Here is an 18634-nt window from a genome sequence, read left to right on the forward strand (position 1 = left end):
CCAGCTGGCCAGATTCCTCAGGCCCCCAGTCAGACCAGCGGCCATCTTCTGGCACCCTCCCTGCTCCCTGGAGGGTCTGAGAGCCCAGGGGGACCAGGGGAAGACGTGGCTGATGGGCAGGCTCTGAGGGCACAGGGTGTGACAGCCATCCACATGGTGACCCCAGCTGCTCTCTGGGGATGTACTGGGCAGGCTTGGCTTCGGGCCAAGATCCAGACACCGCCCCCCCTACCCCTCAGTGGTCAGGGAAGCTGGCTGGGGGGAAGTTGGGTGTCTCAAGGAGCAAGGGTCTGCCCATCCCTGGGCAGGGGCTGGGCAGGGTAGGGAAAATAGCTTTCCTTTCCTTCCTGGTGAAGGAAAAAGAGGCCACTTTAACCCAGAGAATGTGCACGCTGGTCCCGTTCCCACTACGTGCTGCAGCTTACGTGTGGGGGAGGGTCCAGGCCATTTGGGGTCAGGCAGTGTCTCTAGGGGCCAGGGACAGTCTGTGCCCTTGCTTGGGTCTTGGGTAGGGGTCTGGGAGTTGGGGGCCTCCTGGGGCCTCGTCAATGTAGTGGTCAATCCTGGGGGAAGTCCAGTGTTGGCGGTTGGGGGTGGGAGCAGAATGGTGACACAGCCCCACCTCAGAAGCCTGGTCCGTGCTGGGCCTGCTGGACCCCTGAGCCCCACCACGGGGAGTAAGGGGGACAGCAATGGAAACTGGGCTTCCTGGAAGAGGTGGATGGAGTGCCACAGGCAGCCCAGGGCACAAAGGGTGTGGGCCACAGGCAGCTGTGGTTTGGGTGGCCCTGGGCTGCCCTGCTCACTGGCTCACTGGTCACGAGCTTGTGAATGCCAGGGAGCACGGCCGAAGCCCAGGTGTAAAGCTACTCCCTACTCCCGCCCTTGAGCGGCTGAGCTGCTGATTCATGGCAGGAGGGCGGGGCAGAAGGCCCTAGGGATCCTGTTACCCACCAGCCCAGTGAGCTCCTGGGGTGCCCCCACATCCTTTCTAAGACCCAGGTTCCTGGGCTGGGGAAGGGGTGCCAGGGTGGGGCTTTGCCCTCTGGAGCATCTGGTCCAGGATGGGGCCAGACCTATGGGAGGACAAGGCCCACACAGACGGGTCGGGCTGAGGGCCCCAGCAGGTCCCCATCCCTGCTGGAGAGAGTGCAGCCACTCTCAGCCTGGGCTTTGCAGGACAGGACAGGCAGGGGTGGGATGGGCAGGGGCACCAGTACTTGCAATGCTTGGAGCAGGCACCCCACAGATGGGGGGAGCAGGGGGAGGAGCTGGAGGTCCAAACGGGCCCACGGGGACCTATGGGACTGAGAGGCCTGGGGTCAGTGGCCACAGGGGTGGGGTTGGGGATGCAGCCTGAGGAGTTTGGGGGGACCCCTCCGTGTAGAAAGAGGGATACAGGCAGGACAGGTGCAGATGGGCCCCCCGTTGGGGGACGGATCAGGCGCAGTGGTAGGGCATCCTTGGGGGCGGCCTGGGAAGTTGACCCTGGGAACACAGGGCTCAGCCCGACTTGAGGCTGCGGATAGAAGTCAGCGCTCAGGCTGTCAAGGATGGGCCCTGCGCCCTGGAACCGTGGGGAGTTAGGACGGGAGCCCGGGGGCTCCTGCTGAGACCCCCCAGGGCAGGGAAGTTCAGCCAAAGGGGAGAGGCTGGCAGGGGTATCTCCGCGCCGCGTCCGGCCCGTTATGGGGACGAAGCTGCGGGGCGGCCCTCCCCTCCCCCTGCGCTTCCCCCCAGGCTCCGGCCCTCCCCCGGCGGCGGCCGCCTCGGGTTTCCGGAGGGGCCAGAGGGCGGGCGAGGGCGTCACGTGCGCGCCGTCCGCGGGCCGGTTGGTCCCTGGGCGGGGGAGGGGCTGTGCGCAGCCTGGGTCGGGGTCCAGCCGGGGTCGGCACCTGGGACATCCCTGAGGGAAGGGGCTGGGAGCAGGAGCGCTCCAGCGGCGGGCGGGCGGGCGGACCAGCGGCGCAGAGCCGGCCCGGGGCGCGCGCCGAGGGAGCCCCGTCCCCGGTCGTGGGGGCACCGCCCGCAGGCTCTGCGGGGTGGGCAGCTCCCGGGCCTGCCATGAGCTCTCCGCCGCCCGCCCGCAGTGGCTTTTACCGCCAGGAGGTGACCAAGACGGCCTGGGAGGTGCGCGCCGTATACCGGGACCTGCAGCCCGTGGGCTCGGGCGCCTATGGCGCGGTGTGGTGAGCGCGGGCCGGGCGGGGCGGCCGACGGGGCGGGCGGGGCCTGCGCGGGGTGCCCGGCCTTCCCGCTAAGCGGTCCGCCCCGCAGCTCGGCCGTGGACAGCCGCACCGGCGCTAAGGTGGCCATCAAGAAGCTGTATCGGCCCTTCCAGTCCGAGCTGTTCGCCAAGCGCGCCTACCGCGAGCTGCGCCTGCTCAAGCACATGCGCCACGAGAACGTGAGTCGCGCGGCCCCGCTCCAGGAAGGCGCCGCGGCCTTGGCTTGGTTCGGCTGGGCTGGGTTCCCCCACCCGGCAACCCCTCCCCCAGGCAGCCTGCTGTGGGGCGGGGCGGGGGTCGGGCCGTGGGTCCCCAGGGGAGAAGGAGAGCAAGGCTCGTCTCTCCTTGGGAGACGCCTCCCCAAGGGCCATTCCCCATCCTCTGCCAGCCCCGGGAAGGACTCAGCCCCTTGACTCCGCGCCTCAGCCGGGCCCTGGTCAGGGGACACGACTTGGCCAGGCCCAGGGGATCCTCCAGGTCTCACGCCAAGCCCTGCCCCCAGCCAGGAAGCCCGCGGTGAGAGGATGCTCCCGGCGGGAGGATTTTCCTGGAAGGGGCACCTTCCCTCTCCCCATCCGGGCCCCTTTCTAGCCCCTCTGTGGAGCCCACTCTGTTGCTGTCCATCTCCCGAGTCTTCCGACCCGGTGGAGGGGGAGGAGGGGGGGGCCAGAACGCAGGGAGTGTGTTGAACCCTCAGGAGCCCCTGGGGGTGAAGGGTTTAGGGAGCTGCTGTTTGGGGGACACTGGGAGTGGTGGGCGCCTCACAGACACCCTTCCGTGCGTTGTGGGGCCCATCCTTTCCAGTCCTGCCCGTGAGATGCCACGCACAGCTGCCCTGGGCCTCTCCCATGGCGGTGGCTGGCTGCTAAGAGCCCGACCTCTCTGCCAGGGGCGCTCTGGTTTCTGGATACAGTCCCACTTGTCCACTGCCCCCCATGTCACTCCTGCCCTGCCCCTCGTCTGGGCGCAGCCTGAGGGCTGGTGGTCTGGGCACCTGGACCCTAGCTACAGGGTGAGATGCTCTGGACCCTCCTGGGTCATCCGAGCCACCGGTGCCCTGGGAGAACGAGTCCCTGCATCCACCAGCAAACTGCCCCATCCCTGTACCCCGGTTCCCGGCCACCGCCACTCCCTCAGCCCCTTGGGTGGGTCCTTTTCTCTGAGGCTTCCCATGCGCACCCTGACCCCAGCTCACCACCCTGGGCCCTGTGAAATCCATTTGCAGTGGACACCAGGCCTGCCCCCACCTCGACACCCCGTCACACCCAGCCCTGCCCCCACCTCGCCACCACCGCACCCCCCCACCCCCCGCCCATCACACCAAGGCCTTGCCCCAGGACTGCAGCCTTCCCCATGGCCCCCTGCTCCCACCCACCCACTCACCGCGCCCGTGCCTTCCCCCATCCAGCCAAGCACTCCGAGACTTTTCTTTCTTCTTTTTTTTTTTTCTTTTGAGACAGAGTTTCGCTCTGTTGCCCAGGCTGGAGTGCAATGGCATGATCTCGGCGCACTGCAACCTTCGCCTCCCGGGTTCAAGCGATTCTCCTGCCTCAGCCTCCTGAGTAGCTGGGATTATAGGCACACGCCACCACGCCTGGCTAATTTTTTGTATTTTTAGTAGAGATGGGGTTTCACTATGTTGGGCAGACCGGTCTGGAACCCCTGACCTCAAGTGATCTGCTCGCCTCGGCCTCCCGAAGTGCTGGGGTTACAGGCGTGAGCCACCGCCCCGCTGTGTCTGTGGGTCCACCCCCTGGGCTCCTGGCCTGCAGCTGAGGCTCTTTCCCTGGAACCCCATCTTCCTGGGAGACTGAAGCTCTGTGAGGCCACGTGCCTTGCTCAGTGGGGGAGGAGGCTCTGCCACAAGCCCCAGTCCTGCCATCCCCAGGCCACCTCCCTCTCCAGGCCAGCCCCCATACCACAGAGGCCAGGCCAAGTCCTGTGGCCCCTAGCCCACAGGACCCTGCTCTCCATCTTCTGCTAAAGCACTCTCCCGGGCACCCTCCAACTCTCATGTCCACAGTCCCCGCTGCTCCCAGGCCTCCCTGGATGCCCCCTCTGTTCCTTCTCCTCCTCCCTCCACATTCTTGCCCATGGCTCTGGCCCTCATGGCTCTGGCGGAGCTGTCCTTCCAGCTTGTGTCCATTCTTACCTCACTCTGGCCGGTTCCTACACCACGGCCAGGAGGACGCATTTAGCATCACACTCCTGTTTAAGTCGTCCCCATGTCTTGCGATCAAAGCCAAACTTTCACCTGGTGTGTGCTGCCCTGCCGGCTCCCTCTGGCCTCTTCTCAGCCCCTCCCTGGCCTGGGCCTCCGCCACCTGGCCTCCCTCCCTGTGTTCTTCAAACTATCCAAGTGTTCTCCTTCCTGCCTCGGCCACTCTATGTGTGCCTTCTGCCAGGTGTCCCGCAGCCCACACATCTACCTGCCCCTCCATCCTTGGCTGCGCAAAACTCCAGGCCTCCCTGGGACCCTGTCACCCCAAAATCCTGAGGTGGCAGTTGTCACATGACCTGTCTACTGTCCATCTCCCCAACCAGGGGTGCTGTGGGAACCAGGTCTGGTGGGTCACGGTGCTGTCCGCCTGGGCCTCACCAGCAGAGGCCTGGCCTCTTTCCATAGCGCTGTCCCCACCCTAGGCCTGGATCTGTTTGGTTGGGGTGAAGAGGGGTGAAAGGGTCAGGCGGCAGGAGCCCTTTGGGTGGTTCGGAGCCAGCCCAGACTCCGGGTTGCCCCTCCCCCAGAAGATGCTGGCTGTCACCGTCCAAAAATAACCTTTCTGTGGGTATGTGTGCCAGGGCTGGGCCACACTGCCAGTGGGCAGAGCCAGGCCCTTTGGACAGTGGAGCATGACAATGACAGCTGCAGAGGGGGTTTCCTGCCCAGAGGGCTGTGCCACTCTTGGGGGGTGCCCCAGCCCGTGTCCTCTGCTGCACTCTTAACCCTGTGTGGCACCCCCCCAGGTGATCGGGCTGCTGGACGTATTCACTCCTGATGAGACCCTGGATGACTTCACAGACTTGTGAGTGCCGACCTGGGCTGGCTGCCGGGCACGAGGGGTGTTGGGCAGCTCTGGGCACTGGCTTCAGGTTCTCGGTTGGCATGGGGTTCTCTTCCTGCAGGCTGAGTGGGGCATGCACACTGCCTACCCCCTCCCCATACCACTGTCCACCCCACGCCCTCCCCTACATGGTCCTGGGACCTACGGGCACTGGCACAGCTTGGTAGAGCTGGGGCTGCTGCCTTCCTCCACGCCTGGCACCTGGGCCCTGTCCAGCACTGGAGGTGTGAACCTTGGACCTGACCATTTGTTAACAGGAAGGTCCCGTGCTCGGGACCCTGGCACCAAGTGTGTGGCCGGTAACTGGAGCTGCTGACCTTTTCCAGCAGGTGGGGGAGAAGCGGCAGGGAGGACCCACCCTGCCCCTGCCCTGCAGCCGACCACCCCGGGACTCACACCTTGTCGGCCAAGAGTGAAGGGCCAGGCCAAGGAAGGCCTGGAGAGGGCAGCAGGCGCCTCCTGCCTGACTTGCAGAGGTCAAGGACCCACACTGGCCTCAGTGGCCTCTGGGGAGGTGCTAAATACCATTCTCCTGTGTCTGTCTCCACCGGCCCAGCCCACCCCTCTGACCCAGATGCCTTGCCACGCCCCCATCGCCCCCAGGCACCTCCCTCATTTCTGGCACAAAGTTCCGAAGTTGAAACCAGACTACCTCCCTCCCCTGCCTGTGAAGACTCGAGCCCTGCTGCCTCCACCACGCAGCCTCAGCCCCTAGCCTGGCACGCAGGGCGCTTCAGCGGAGGGTTCAGAAACCCCAAGGGCAGCCTCCTGCCTGACAGTCCTCAGGGTGGGAGGGGGGTGTGAGCGTTGCTGACAGTAACAGTTGGGGCAGGATGGAGCCTGGCACTGCAAGGTGCGGCTGCGAGGATGCTGAGGCCAGTGGGGACGGGTGCTACAGGGTGACCTTCCTGGGGGCGCCTGCTGGATCCGGGACAGGTCTGAGCCTGGGCCTGCTGGGTGGGCCCAGGGATGCACAGGCTGGCTGTGTCCGCTGATGGCGCTCCGGCCCCTCCCACAGTTACCTGGTGATGCCGTTCATGGGCACTGACCTGGGCAAGCTCATGAAACATGAGAAGCTAGGCGAGGACCGGATCCAGTTCCTCGTGTACCAGATGCTGAAGGGGCTGAGGGTACGGGCCTCGGGGGAGGCTGCAGGGAGGCAGGCAGGGCCTCGGGGCTGGGCAGAAGAGGACCCTGTGGCTCTGAGGCCCTGGTGCACTGAAGCCTGCCAAATCCTCTGCCCCCGCAGTATATCCACGCTGCCGGCATCATCCACAGAGTGAGTCCTGGTGCAGGAGCCGCCCGTCAGCCCTCCCCCAGTGCAATCCCCCCGCCTCCACGTCCCCCCTGTGAGGATCTGATGGGGTCTGGGGGCTGAGCCACACCCCATGCACAGCCCCTGGTGCGGGCCTACCTGGGTGCCCAGGTACCTCGGTCTGTCCTTGAAGGGCTGCAGAGAGCAAGGGGGCCAGGTCTGGTGGCCCCATCTTTAGGTGCCATCCAGGCTCTTGGCTGTGCCCATGCTTGGGAGGGTGGGGCACAGTGGCCACCTTTCCTCTGCCCCCAGGACCTGAAGCCCGGCAACCTGGCTGTGAACGAAGACTGTGAGCTGAAGGTGTGTGCCGCCTGGCAGGGGGCCCCTCCGGATCTGCCCATCTATCCACCTGTCAGGCCTAGGCAGTGGCTGAGGAGCTGGTGGGTGGGTGAGCCCAAGAGGCAGTGGTACACAACATGCCGTACCTGCAGTGGGTGAGGGTGGGAGGCGCCCCCAGGCCTCTGCCTAGTCCAGGACAGGGCTGAGGCCTTAGCGGGCAGCAGGTGACAGCAGGGAGAGGGGAGCCCCAGGGCACCTGCTCTGTCCCGAGGGCTGCTGGGCTTGGTGCACTGGCCAAAGGGAGGAGCTCGGGGCAGTTTGGGGTCCGAGGGCGTGGCCTCAAGTCCTCGAAGGTTGTCAGGAGGCCCCAGCTTGGGAGCTTCAAGTCCAACCCCCCTGGGGTCTCCTGGACCGTGGGTGGCCTGTCCTCTCCTTGGGAGTCCCCTAGACCCCACCTCCCCAATTCTTCCCACAGATCCTGGACTTTGGCCTGGCCAGGCAGGCAGACAGTGAGATGACTGGGTACGTGGTGACCCGGTGGTACCGAGCTCCCGAGGTCATCTTGAATTGGATGCGCTACACGCAGACGGGTGAGAAGCTGCCCAGAGATTTGGGCCTCTCAGCCTGTACCATCTGCTTCTCCACTTCTTCACGGAGAGCCCTGTGGTGGCTGCTCCCCAGGGAGGCTGTTGAGCTGGGGTGGAGCCGGGCAGGTGGGTTGTGTCAGTGTCTCCTCCCTCCCTGTCTCATCCTGTCCCCCTGCCCACGGAGCTGACCAGGGCTTCTGTCTCAGTGGACATCTGGTCTGTGGGCTGCATCATGGCGGAGATGATCACAGGCAAGACGCTGTTCAAGGGCAGCGACCGTATCCTCCAGCAGCAGAGCGGCACCGGGGGCGGGTGGGGATGGCTCCTGCCCAGGTGGGGGGGTTCCAGGGGGGTGGGGATGGCTCCTGCCCAGGTGGGGGGGTTCCAGGGGGGTGGGGATGGCTCCTGCCCAGGTGGGGGGGTTCCAGGGGGGTGGGGATGGCTCCTGCCCAGGTGGGGGGTTCCAGGGGGAGTGGGGATGCCTCCTGCCCAGGTGGGGGGGTTCAGGGGGAGTGGGGATGCCTCCTGCCCAGGTGGGGGGGTTCCAGGGGGTTGGGTATGGCTCCTGCCCAGGTGGGGGGGTTCAGGGGGAGTGGGGATGCCTCCTGCCCAGGTTGGGGGGTTCCAGGGGGTTGGGTATGGCTCCTGCCCAGGTGGGGGGGTTCAGGGGGAGTGGGGATGCCTCCTGCCCAGGTGGGGGCAGCGGTGGCCCTGATCTCTGGCTCCTGAGCTGTGTTCCTGACCTCGGTGCAGACCTAGACCAGCTGAAAGAGATCATGAAGGTGACAGGGACGCCTCCGGCTGAGTTTGTGCAGCGGCTGCAGAGCGATGAGGTAAGGGGTGAGTGGGGAGCTGGGTGGGGGTGGGGGTGGGGGCGGACCCGGGCCTCGGTGTTGGCCCCTCACCCTTTCTTCCCACACAGGCCAAGAACTACATGAAGGGCCTCCCTGAATTGGAGAAGAAGGATTTTGCCTCCATCCTGACCAATGCAAGCCCTCTGGGTAGAGCTGGCTACTGTGGGGGCCACTGGGTGCTGGAGTGTGGGGCTTCCGTGGTCTGGCCTGATGCACCTTCCCCCGCAGCTGTGAACCTCCTGGAGAAGATGCTGGTGCTGGATGCGGAGCAGCGGGTGACGGCGGCCGAGGCGCTGGCCCATCCCTACTTCGAGTCCCTGCACGACACGGAAGATGAGCCCCAGGTCCAGAAGTATGATGACTCCTTTGACGACGTGGACCGCACACTGGATGAATGGAAGCGTGAGTGGGGGGCTCCGGGCAGGGCCTGTGTGGACCCGAGTGGGGGGCTCCGGGCAGGGCCTGTGTGGACCCAAGTAGGGGGCTCCGGGCAGGGCCTGTATGGACCAGTGAGTGGGGGGCTCCTGGCACGGCCTGTGTGGACCCGAGTGGGGGTCTCCGGGCAGGGCCTGTGTGGGCCCCATGGGCCCTGTGCAGGTGGCCAGCCTCAGAGTCCTAGATCCCGGTCCCTGGGATGCAGGTCAGGTGAGGAGGACGGGAGGTCAGAGGGCAGCGTGGGGCCGTGTGGCCTGGTGGAGATGACCAATGGCTGGAGCTGGAAGATGAAGGGAGGGTGTTCCTGGCAGGCTCAGCACAGAGACTGGCACAGAAGGAGCTGGGAATGGTGAAGGGCTACTGTGAGTCAGGGAACCAGGGCCCCTCCTGGCCCCCAGACCTGCTGCCCTTCCACCATGTCCAGGCCAGAGACCTGGGCCACCCTGACACCCTCACCACATCCGCTTGTCCCTAAGGCCTCTCTGATCACACCTCCTGAATCTGTCCTTGCGTCTCCTTGCCCCATTTTTTTTTTTTTTTTTTGAGACGGAGTCTCACTCTGACGCCCAGGCTGGAGGGCAGTGGCACGATCTTGACTCACTGCAAGCTCCATCTCCCGGGTACACAGCATTCTCCTGCCTCAGCCTCCTGAGTAGCCGGGACTACAAGCGCCCGCCACCACGCCTGGCTAATTTTTTGGATTTTTAGTAGAGACAGGGTTTCACCATGTTAGCCAGGATGGTCTTGATCTCCTGACCTCGTGATCCGCCCGCCTTGGCCTCCCAAAGTGCTGGGATTACAGGCTTGAGCCACCGCGCCCGGCCCTCTCCTTGCCCCACTTTAGGATCCCTCCCCCCTGAACAACGGTAGACCCAAGACAGTCCCCAGGGCTCGCCTGTCTCCCCCAGCCCCCCTGAGCAGTCCAGACCCCAACCCCAACTGCCCGGGTCCATGATCCCCTATACCGGGGCCATCCCCTCATCTTGGAGGGCTGGCCAAGGCCTGTGCAGCCTCAGGCTGGACTCAGGGAAGCCTCCCCAGCTCCCACAGCTATGCTGTGGCCTGAGGCTGTGCTGGACCTGGCTTCATTTCTGCTCCAGGATGGCAGGCTGTGTCTTCTTCATGGCTGCATGACCAGCCTGGGGTGGGGGTGCCCGGGGACAGTAGGTGTACACTGGGAGCAGTGCCGTGTTTCAGGCCCTGTCCTGGCTCTGCCTCTGGTGCAGGACCTTGGTCCTCCACACTGGTGGGTGGGGCTGGATGGGTTGAGGTTCTTCACCTGTGCTCCTTAGGGCCACGGGTCCCTGGGTGCCCGCAGCAGGGCCTCCACCCTTCGCTGTGTGTGCTTATTTGTGTGCTTATGAGTTTGAGTTTGGCTTTGTTTGATTAAAGGTTTCTGCTGCTAGAAAGATGCCTTGAAAGCCATGGGCCATAGGATCCTCTCTGTAGTCCCCACCCACACAACTGTGGCTGGGGCCTCGTGGCCCCACGTGGTGGACACGTGGCCAAGCTCTGGCCACCTCCCCTTTCCCTGGAAAATCCAGATCTAGAGCAATGGCCTCTTCACACAAACCTTCCCTCAGTGGTTCAGACCAGGTTAGGATTACAGAAGGGCCTCACGAGGCACCGCCAGGCGTGTCTGTGAGCGACTCCCAGGATGGAAGGCAAAGGCTGACCGCCCTCTCTGTTGTGCCCGCCTCCCCCACCAGGTGTTACTTACAAGGAGGTGCTCAGCTTCAAGCCTCCCCGGCAGCTGGGGGCCAGGGTCTCCAAGGAGACGGCTCTGTGAAGATCTCTGGGCTCCGGGGTGGCAGTGAGGACCACCTTCACCTTCCACCTGAGAGGGGACTCTCGTTGCCACCTTGACCCTGGCTGGGGCTTGCATCCCAAGGCATCCATCAGAGCAGACTCCCCGGTTCCATGGACCCTCCTCCCCACGGCCATGCCTCTGCTCTTGGGCACCCATCATGGAGGAGCACCTGCACTTTCTGGACAGGATCTCTGGCCAACCTGGGGATGGCCTCTGATCCCTGGAGCAGTGGCCCACTTGCCCGGTGCCCTCAGAAACCTGGGAGCTGGCGGGGCTCCAGATCAGGCCTTGGCCTCTGAGTCCTGCCTACTCTGGGCCATGCAGAGGAAGGAGGAAGGACAGAGGGTGGGCGCAGGGCACCAACTCAGGGACATCCCCTCTCCTGGGCGACGTCAGTGGACCTTCCTGCACCCCCAGCCTGGAATGTAAATCAGCTGTGTGGTGCCCACGTGGCTGGAAGGAAATAGACCGTTTTGTAGCTCCCTGCTCTGGCTGTGCGTCCTATGCTGGGTCCCACCTTAAGACCTCCAAGCCCTTGGCCTGCATGTAGAGGAGGCTGGCCTGATAGCTCAGACCCTCAGAGCCAGTAGGGGGGCCTGAGCATCCCATCTCTCCCAGGCCACAAAGCTGGTGCCCACTTCCCCAGGCCTGTGCCAGTGAGCCTCGAACCCTCATGTTAAGGCTTGGCCCCCTCCCCTTTTACGGGGTGACCTGCTAATGGCTTAGAGTCTAAGCCACTGTGTGTGGATCCTGAAGCCAGACCCAGGGGCAGGGCCTGATGGGGAGGAGCGTTAGGATCTACCCTAGCTCTGCACCCTCCAAGGCCAGCAGGTCCCTGGGGGGAGGGGGCACGCTGGACACTCTGGCCCCTGTGGTGGAGTGGTGAGCGCAGAGGGCTGGGTTTTATTCTTGATCAAACCTCGAGCCCCTACTACCATGCTCCAGTGGTATCTTCATGCCCAGGCCGCCCCTGCAGGCCACTCGGTGTTTCCAAGGGTGGCAGCTGGACCGTAGGCCATGGGCACCTCCAAACCTGTCCCAGGGCAGGGGTTACAACAGAGAGACCAGTGAGGGGCAGGGCAGGCCAGGCGTCCTCCTCGGTGGACACGCCCACAGCTGGCCCAGCTAAATTGGACCTGAAGAGCTGCCACGACAGATGGGCCTTCTCTGCCCAGCGACCCTCATGCCTCTCCAGGGCATCCGGGCACGGGGGACGTGATCGCTATCAGCTCCGACGTGCTCGCTATCAGCTCCGGAGCCACGCTGACTTGTGGCATGGCTGATGTCCACACTGGGCCCAGCTTCCTGCCATAGGTGGCCTGAGGACTGGGGGCCCCACAACTCTGTGGCCCAGCTGATGTGAACTCCGGCAGGGGCAGGGTGGCCCCTGGGCTCCAGAGGGGCTCAGGTCTCCTCTCGGGCACCTTGCTCTGTGGCTGTACCCGTGCCTCCTGCCTTCCTTACTTTCTCTGTCCCCCGCCACGCTACCGCAACTCTGGTCCGGCGTCCCCACCTCCACCGACCTTGACTCTGCTCTTGGGCCAGGGGTCTTCTTGGAGCTAGAACCGGACTCTCACTCCCTCCTTAAACCTCGGGGGCGGTGCTGCGCCTCGATGCAGCCACGACCACCGGTCTGAGCCGGCCGCAGCGCCACCTGCCTCCCCGCGGGCTCCTCCCGCCTCGTGGCCTTTGCCCTGCGGACCCCTCGCTCCCCTCGCCCTTCACCCCAGGTCTTCCTGCGCCCGGGCCGGGTGGGCCTTGGGGCTGCGCTGGACCCTGACCCGGGAGCTGGGGCAGAACGGGGATCTCATGGGCAGGCTCGGCCACTGGCGTTTGGGTGGGGCTGCGGCGACCACCCGCGCAGGGCCTGGGGACCCCGCCCCTCTTGGAGGGGATCGGGGCGGGGCCGAGGGGGAGGCGGAGCCACAGCGCAGCTCCGAGGGCTGATTCCTCGCTCCGGGGCGGGGCTCGCGATAGCGAGCGGGAGCAGGGCGCGGGGCGGGACCCGGGTCCGAGGCGAGGAAGCCGGAAGCCAGGCGCGGGGAGCCTCCCCTTTCGACTGCAGCCTCGCTCGGCACCTGCGCGCCTGGGATCCCGGAGCCTGCCTAGGTTCTGTGCGCTCCCGCCTAGGCCGGTGCCCGCCGCCCGCCTGCGCCTGCGCCGCAGGCGGGTCCCAGGCCTCTGGCTGCTCCCGGCCGAAAGTGGGGACGGGTAGTGGCAGGCACCACTAGCGAGGGCGTTTGGGGACCCAGGGTGACCACGGCGCAGCCATGGGGACAGCGCTTGTGTATCATGAGGACATGACGGCCACCCGGCTGCTCTGGGACGAGTAAGTGGGACCTGGCCGAGGTGGGGTGCGGGGAGGGACCTCTGGACTGAGCTCCTCATCTGCCCCAGCCCCGAGTGCGAGATTGAGCGTCCTGAGCGCCTGACCGCAGCCCTGGACCGCCTGCGGCAGCGCGGCCTGGAACAGAGGTGTCTGCGGTTGTCAGCCCGCGAGGCTTCGGAAGAGGAGCTGGGCCTGGTGCACAGGTCAGGACGGGGGTGGGCCCCACGAGGGGGGGCGGGCAGCCCACCTAGAAGCCTAAGAACCTGGGGCTACCCCGAGCCTGCCAGCCTCGAATACAGAGCCTCTCCCTAAGCACCTCGGGTGGGCTCACAGGCTTGAGGAAGTGACAGGGTGGCCACTCCCACCACGAATCCCGGCTCCTGCTGGTGACCCCGCCTCTCCTGCCTGCCCATCTGCATGCAGCCCAGAGTATGTATCCCTGGTCAGGGAGACCCAGGTCCTAGGCAAGGAGGAGCTGCAGGCGCTGTCCGGACAGTTCGACGCCATCTACTTCCACCCGGTGCGTGTCCCCGGACACACTCACCTGTGCAGACACACATGCACGTGCCTCTGCGCGTTCACAGCCATGGCTGCCAACCCCAGCCAGTGTCCCCTGGTCCATACACGTGACATTGCCCTGCACACCTGCCTGCTGGCACTGCCAGAGCCTGGGGCTGGCCTGTTCTGCTCAGCAGCTGGTGTCTTGCAGCCTGGCACAAGTGTGGGTATGGCCTGCAAAGGGCAGCAGGGAAGGTAGGGGGCTCATCTGTGCCCCTGCGCTCACAGAGTACCTTTCACTGTGCGCGGCTGGCCGCGGGGGCTGGACTGCAGCTGGTGGACGCTGTGCTCACGGGAGCTGTGCAAAATGGGCTTGCCCTGGTCAGGTGAGAGCCGCCCCTTCCCCTGGCTGCTTCTCCGTGGGTGACCCTGTGAGGGGCCAGGGCGACCCTGACATGACCCAAATCCTACTCTCACGCCGTAGGCCTCCTGGGCACCACAGCCAGAGGGCGGCTGCTAATGGGTTCTGCGTGTTCAACAACGTGGCCATAGCAGCTGCACATGCCAAGCAGAAATACGGGCTACACAGGTGTGTGCCAGGCTGGCTGCAGGGGTGTGGGCCCAGGCCACACAGCAAGGGGCGGCGCAGGTGGCGAGAGAACCCAGCCAGCACCTTCCCTTCCCTGGCCGGGCTCCTGGAGGTGGGAGGCCCTGCCCCTCTGCCACCAGCGCTGTCTGTGCCCAGGATCCTCGTCGTGGACTGGGATGTACACCATGGCCAGGGGATCCAGTATCTCTTTGAGGATGACCCCAGGTGAGCAGGGGTGCGGACACCACCCTTCCCTGCAACCCCAGTTTTTGGGTGCACAGCCCGGCCTGGGAAAATCCAGGGGTGAGATACGGACATGTGCTCAGGGGTCAGCGTTCTACAGGGAGCTGTAGAGCTGTTGAGGGTCCTGACCTCTGACCTCTGGCCCTGGCTGGCTTTTGGCAGCGTCCTTTACTTCTCCTGGCACCGCTATGAGCATGGGCGCTTCTGGCCTTTCCTGCGAGAGTCAGATGCAGACGCAGTGGGGCGGGGACAGGGCCTCGGCTTCACTGTCAACCTGCCCTGGAACCAGGTGCCCACCCTCAAGTCCCAGGTCCCCACCCAGCCCCCTCCCCCTGGGCCCCTCCCCTGCCCCACAGTTCAGGATGTAGCCTGGGATGTCCTGCCAGGTCGGGATGGGAAACGCTGACTACGTGGCTGCCTTCCTGCACCTGCTGCTCCCACTGGCCTTTGAGGTGACTGCACGGAGGGCTCCCCCAGGGCAGCCGGGTGGGAGGGGGACTTCGTGCCTGGAGTGCCCCAGTGAAGGCAGGAGGAGGGTTATGAGCTGCCCCACTCCTGTGTGGCTGGGGAGGTTGCTCAGGAGGGGATGGGATGGGCCTGGGTTGCCCTCACCTGGGCTCCAGCCCCTCTCTGTCGACCCTCCCCACCCCGGCCTGGCCTGTAGTTTGACCCTGAGCTGGTGCTGGTCTCGGCAGGATTTGACTCAGCCATCGGGGACCCTGAGGTGAGGGCCTTGCCTGGCCAGGGAGGACTTCTGGGGTCCTGGGGCCCAGGTCCCCCATCACACATGGCTCTGGTTCCAGGGGCAAATGCAGGCCACGCCAGAGTGCTTCGCCCACCTCACACAGCTGCTACAGGTGCTGGCCGGCGGCCGGGTCTGCGCCGTGCTGGAGGTGACTGGGGAGGGCGCACAGGGAGGGTTTCTGGGCCAGAGGCCTGGGGGTCAGGAGCATGGGAGCCAGGTGCTCGCGGGGTATTTGGGAGGGGCGTCCTGCCCCGGATAGAGCCAGGCAGGGGCCCTCCCGGTGACACCCCATCCCAGTGATATCCCTGCCCTAATCATGTCTCCACCCTCCTCCCAGGGCGGCTACCACCTGGAGTCACTGGCGGAGTCAGTGTGCATGACAGTACAGACGCTGCTGGGTGACCCGGCTCCACCCCTGTCAGGGCCAATGGTGCCGTGTCAGAGGTGCGAGGGGAGGTAGGGCGGGCGGAGCTGGGGTGTGAGGCCAGGTGTCACCACTGTTGTGTCTCCCCCACAGTGCCCTGGAGTCCATCCAGAGTGCCCGTGCTGCCCAGGCCCCGCACTGGAAGAGCCTCCAGCTGCAAGGTCAGTGTGGCCGGGTGCTAGGCTGCAGGATCCCACCGCGGGCTCCCGTGCAGTGGCTATGACTCTGAACTGTCCCTAGATGTGACCCCTGTGCCGCTGAGCCCCAGCACCCACTCCCCAGAGGGGAGGCCTCCACCTCTGCTGCCTGGGGGTCCAGTGTGTAAGGCAGCTGCATCTGCACCGAGCTCCCTCCTGGACCAGCCGTGCCTCTGCCCTGCACCCTCTGTCCGCACCGCTGTTGCCCTGACAGCGCCAGATATCACATTGGTCCTGCCCCCTGACGTCATCCAACAGGAAGGGTCAGCCCTGAGGGAGGAGACAGAAGCCTGGGCCAGGTGGGCAGGGCTGGCCTGGGGAGAAGGATGGGGCCGCATCTACACCTGTGCCTGTGTGTGCCTGACGTGCGGTCACTCTGTGTCTGTGTGTCCCTCTGGTCTGTCCACCACAGGCCACACGAGTCCCTGGCCCGGGAGGAGGCCCTCACTGCACTTGGGAAGCTCCTGCACCTCTTAGATGGGATGCTGGATGGGCAGGTGGGAGTACCTGGGAGGGGTTGGGGATGCTGTGGACCTAGGGGCAGGGACCAGGGCCTGGCAACCAGATGTGGCCTGTCCAGAGAAGGGCTGGGTGGTGCAGAACCACATGGATGTGAACATTGCTTTGTGCCAGTAACTGTTCCCAGAACAGCCCCAGGGGTGGGAATCACTAGTGTGTCTGACCTCTGACCTCAGCTTCTTCAGTTCAATGCTCGTTGGCAGAGAGGTGAAGGGGGTGATTTAAAGTATACATTTAGGCAGGGTGCAGTGGCTCATGCCTGTAATAACGGCAGTTTGGGGGGCCAAGGTGGGAGAAACGCTTGAGCCCAGGAGTTCAAGACCAGCCTAGAGAACATACGGAGACCCTGTCTCCACAAAAAATAAAAAAGTCAGCCAAGCGTGGTGGCGTGTGCCTGTAGTTCAGTTACTTAGGAGGCTGAGGCAGGACGATCGCTTAAGCCCAGGAGTTTGAGACTGTGGTGAGCTACAACTGCGCCACTGCACGCCAGCCTGGCTGCAGAACAAGACCCCGCCTCTCTAAAAAAAAAAAAAAAATTATAGATGTAAGCGTTTTATTTACAGAAATGGAGTGATTGACCTGAGTGTAAGAAGACGTGTGGCTGACGGTAGCCACAGAGACACACCGAATGAAGGGAACTGTGGATCTGTTTACCTGGCTTGGGAGTTGGCCGGTGCCTCATCCTCCACTGTTTATTCATCCCACAGGTGAACAGTGGTATAGCAGCCACTCCAGCCTCTGCTGCAGCAGCCACCCTGGATGTGGCTGTTCGGAGAGCCCTGTCCCATGGAGCCCAGAGGTAAGCCTCACTTGGCCATCCTGAGCCTCTGACGGCAGGACCTGTGGGGACCCCTATCCTGGCTGGCCAGAGAGTTCTGGGAATGGACTCTGGACAACGTGAACACCTGTCCTGAGGCCAGCTCTTCCTCCAGGCTGCTGTGCGTGGCCCTGGGACAGCTGGACCGGCCTCCAGACCTCGCCCATGACGGGTAGGACTCTCAGGTCTTGCATCTGTCCAGCCATGCATGTGGACAGGCATGTGATGGACATGTGTCTGAGCCCCAGGGTGACGGGTGGGTGGGGCACCACGTGGTACTGAATGGAGCCTTCCTCAGCTGGGGTTTGGGAGAAGGGCTGCTGGAGGCAGTGCCAGGTGGGTCACCAGCACAGAGCTCAGCAGTCACAGCACCCCTGCCCATGGCCCCATGAATGCTCTTCCACCTCTGCCTCTGCGGCCTGGGCTCAGGAGGGTGAGCAGGGCCTTACACTTATGCACGTGTGTCCTGGAAGGAGGAGTCTGTGGCTGAACATCAGGGGCAAAGAGGCGGCTGCCCTATCCATGTTCCATGTCTCCACGCCACTGCCAGTGGTGAGTGACCACACCACGCAGCAGGGCAGGTGCTGGGGAGCCCATGGATGTGTGCAGCTGCTGTCTGCTGGCACTGTCATGATAGCAGGCCTCTGGTCCTTCCTGTCTCCCTGCTCCTACTCCAGGGGCCCTGAGATTGGGAGGTTGGGAGGCCAGAGCCAGCAGGTGTCTGCAGGTGAGGAGCTGGGCTCTGCTGTCCCCACAGATGACCAGTGGTTTCCTGAGCTGCATCTTGGGCTTGATGCTGCCCCTGGCCTACGGCTTCCAGCCTGACCTGGTGCTGGTGGCGCTGGGGCCTGGCCATGGTCTGCAGGGCCCCCAGGCTGCACTCCTGGCTGCAGTGCTTCGGGGGCTGGCAGGGGGCCGAGTCCTGGCCCTCCTGGAGGAGGTAAGCTGGGCAGGGTGGAGGTGCTGTGGGGTGGGACAAGGGGAAGGACCAGTGACTGCTTCCGTCTTTGCCCCTGGTCCAGGACTCCACACCCCAGCTAGCAGGGATCCTGGCCCGGGTGCTGAATGGAGAGGCACCTCCTAGCCTAGGCCCTTCCTCTGTGGCCTCCCCAGAGGACGTCCAGGCTCTGATGTACCTGAGAGGGCAGCTGGAGCCTCAGTGGAAGATGTTGCAGGTGAGGCTGACTGCGGAGGCATGGCCCTGCCCTGGGGCCCAGCTCTGCCGCAGAGGTCGGTGGGGAGGGCAAGGCAGGTGAGTGCCCTGAACCAGCTCCAGCGCAGGAGGCCAACTGCGCGCCTCTTCCCGGCCCCTCCTTTAGTGCCATCCTCACCTGGTGGCTTGAAATCGGCCAAGGTGGGAGCATTTACACCGCAGAAATGACACCGCACGCCAGCACCCCGCGGCCGCGATCCGGACCCCAAGCCCACGGCTCCCGCGACTCCGGGGCACGGAACCAAGCCCACTCCCAATCCCCGCGCCCAGCCCCTCCCCCCGTCCCCCCACTCGCCCCGCCCCCTCCCACCTGTGCTTCCCCCGCTCCACCTCTCACCTCGCCTCGCCCTCGCCCCACCCATCGCGCCCCGGCCCGTCCGATCGAGGCCCATGCAACCCACCCTCGGTCCCATCCTGGCCCCTGCGCCCCTCTGCGCTTCGCTCCCCGCCCTTGCGCCGTTAGTAAACATCGGTCAAACGAAACCCT

General features: G+C 64.8%; 2 protein-coding genes across 26 annotated transcripts; both read left to right on the forward strand.

Moving 5' to 3' along the window:
- The first annotated feature begins 29 nt into the window (after positions 1-29).
- On the forward strand, positions 30-11058 carry MAPK12 (mitogen-activated protein kinase 12). Of its 14 annotated transcripts, XM_063622474.1 has the most exons (13): positions 30-2189; positions 2278-2407; positions 5196-5254; positions 5620-5769; positions 6312-6423; positions 6543-6572; positions 6861-6908; positions 7363-7600; positions 7681-7752; positions 8228-8307; positions 8397-8475; positions 8557-8730; positions 10473-11058. In XM_063622474.1, the coding sequence occupies exons 1-13, from the start codon at positions 2065-2067 to the stop codon at positions 10550-10552; spliced, it is 1377 nt and encodes a 458-aa protein (XP_063478544.1). In that variant the 5' UTR covers positions 30-2064; the 3' UTR covers positions 10553-11058. The 14 variants fall into 14 exon arrangements, with proteins under 14 accessions (XP_063478544.1, XP_063478545.1, XP_055110281.2 ...); XM_063622475.1 differs by lacking the exon at positions 5620-5769; XM_055254306.2 differs by lacking the exon at positions 5620-5769 and having other exon boundaries at positions 7363-7477.
- Positions 11059-12500: 1442 nt separating this feature from the next.
- HDAC10 (histone deacetylase 10) lies at positions 12501-18630 on the forward strand. Of its 12 annotated transcripts, none has more exons than XM_063622460.1 (20): positions 12507-12902; positions 12971-13105; positions 13236-13422; positions 13689-13786; positions 13885-13989; positions 14146-14214; positions 14395-14521; positions 14619-14684; positions 14897-14956; positions 15036-15089; positions 15315-15421; positions 15495-15562; positions 15642-15897; positions 16011-16095; positions 16825-16916; positions 17050-17106; positions 17408-17486; positions 17692-17874; positions 17957-18109; positions 18254-18630. In XM_063622460.1, exons 1-20 carry the CDS (start codon positions 12844-12846, stop codon positions 18275-18277), a joined length of 2064 nt encoding a protein of 687 aa, XP_063478530.1. In that variant the 5' UTR covers positions 12507-12843; the 3' UTR covers positions 18278-18630. The 12 variants fall into 12 exon arrangements, with proteins under 12 accessions (XP_055110273.1, XP_063478536.1, XP_063478532.1 ...); XM_055254292.2 differs by having other exon boundaries at positions 12508-12902; positions 15036-15125; XM_063622461.1 differs by having other exon boundaries at positions 12508-12902; positions 13326-13422.
- Positions 18631-18634: the final 4 nt, after the last annotated feature.

Source organism: Symphalangus syndactylus, chromosome 18 (genome assembly GCF_028878055.3).
Source record: "Symphalangus syndactylus isolate Jambi chromosome 18, NHGRI_mSymSyn1-v2.1_pri, whole genome shotgun sequence".
In the NCBI taxonomy this organism is placed as follows: Eukaryota; Metazoa; Chordata; class Mammalia; order Primates; family Hylobatidae; genus Symphalangus; species Symphalangus syndactylus.

Excerpts from the sequence above, each read along its gene's own strand:
- HDAC10 (XM_055254292.2), top strand. The coding sequence starts at position 12,844 with ATGGGGACAGCGCTTGTGTATCATGAGGACATGACGGCCACCCGGCTG. Across the intron at positions 15,126-15,314 it reads GGGTCTGCGCCGTGCTGGAG|GGCGGCTACCACCTGGAGTC; the intron begins GTGACTGGGGAG and ends CCCTCCTCCCAG. Across the intron at positions 16,096-16,824 it reads ATGGGATGCTGGATGGGCAG|GTGAACAGTGGTATAGCAGC; the intron begins GTGGGAGTACCT and ends TTCATCCCACAG.
- MAPK12 (XM_063622469.1), top strand. The coding sequence starts at position 2,065 with ATGAGCTCTCCGCCGCCCGCCCGCAGTGGCTTTTACCGCCAGGAGGTG. Across the intron at positions 2,190-2,277 it reads GGCGCCTATGGCGCGGTGTG|CTCGGCCGTGGACAGCCGCA; the intron begins GTGAGCGCGGGC and ends TCCGCCCCGCAG. Across the intron at positions 2,408-5,195 it reads AGCACATGCGCCACGAGAAC|GTGATCGGGCTGCTGGACGT; the intron begins GTGAGTCGCGCG and ends GCACCCCCCCAG.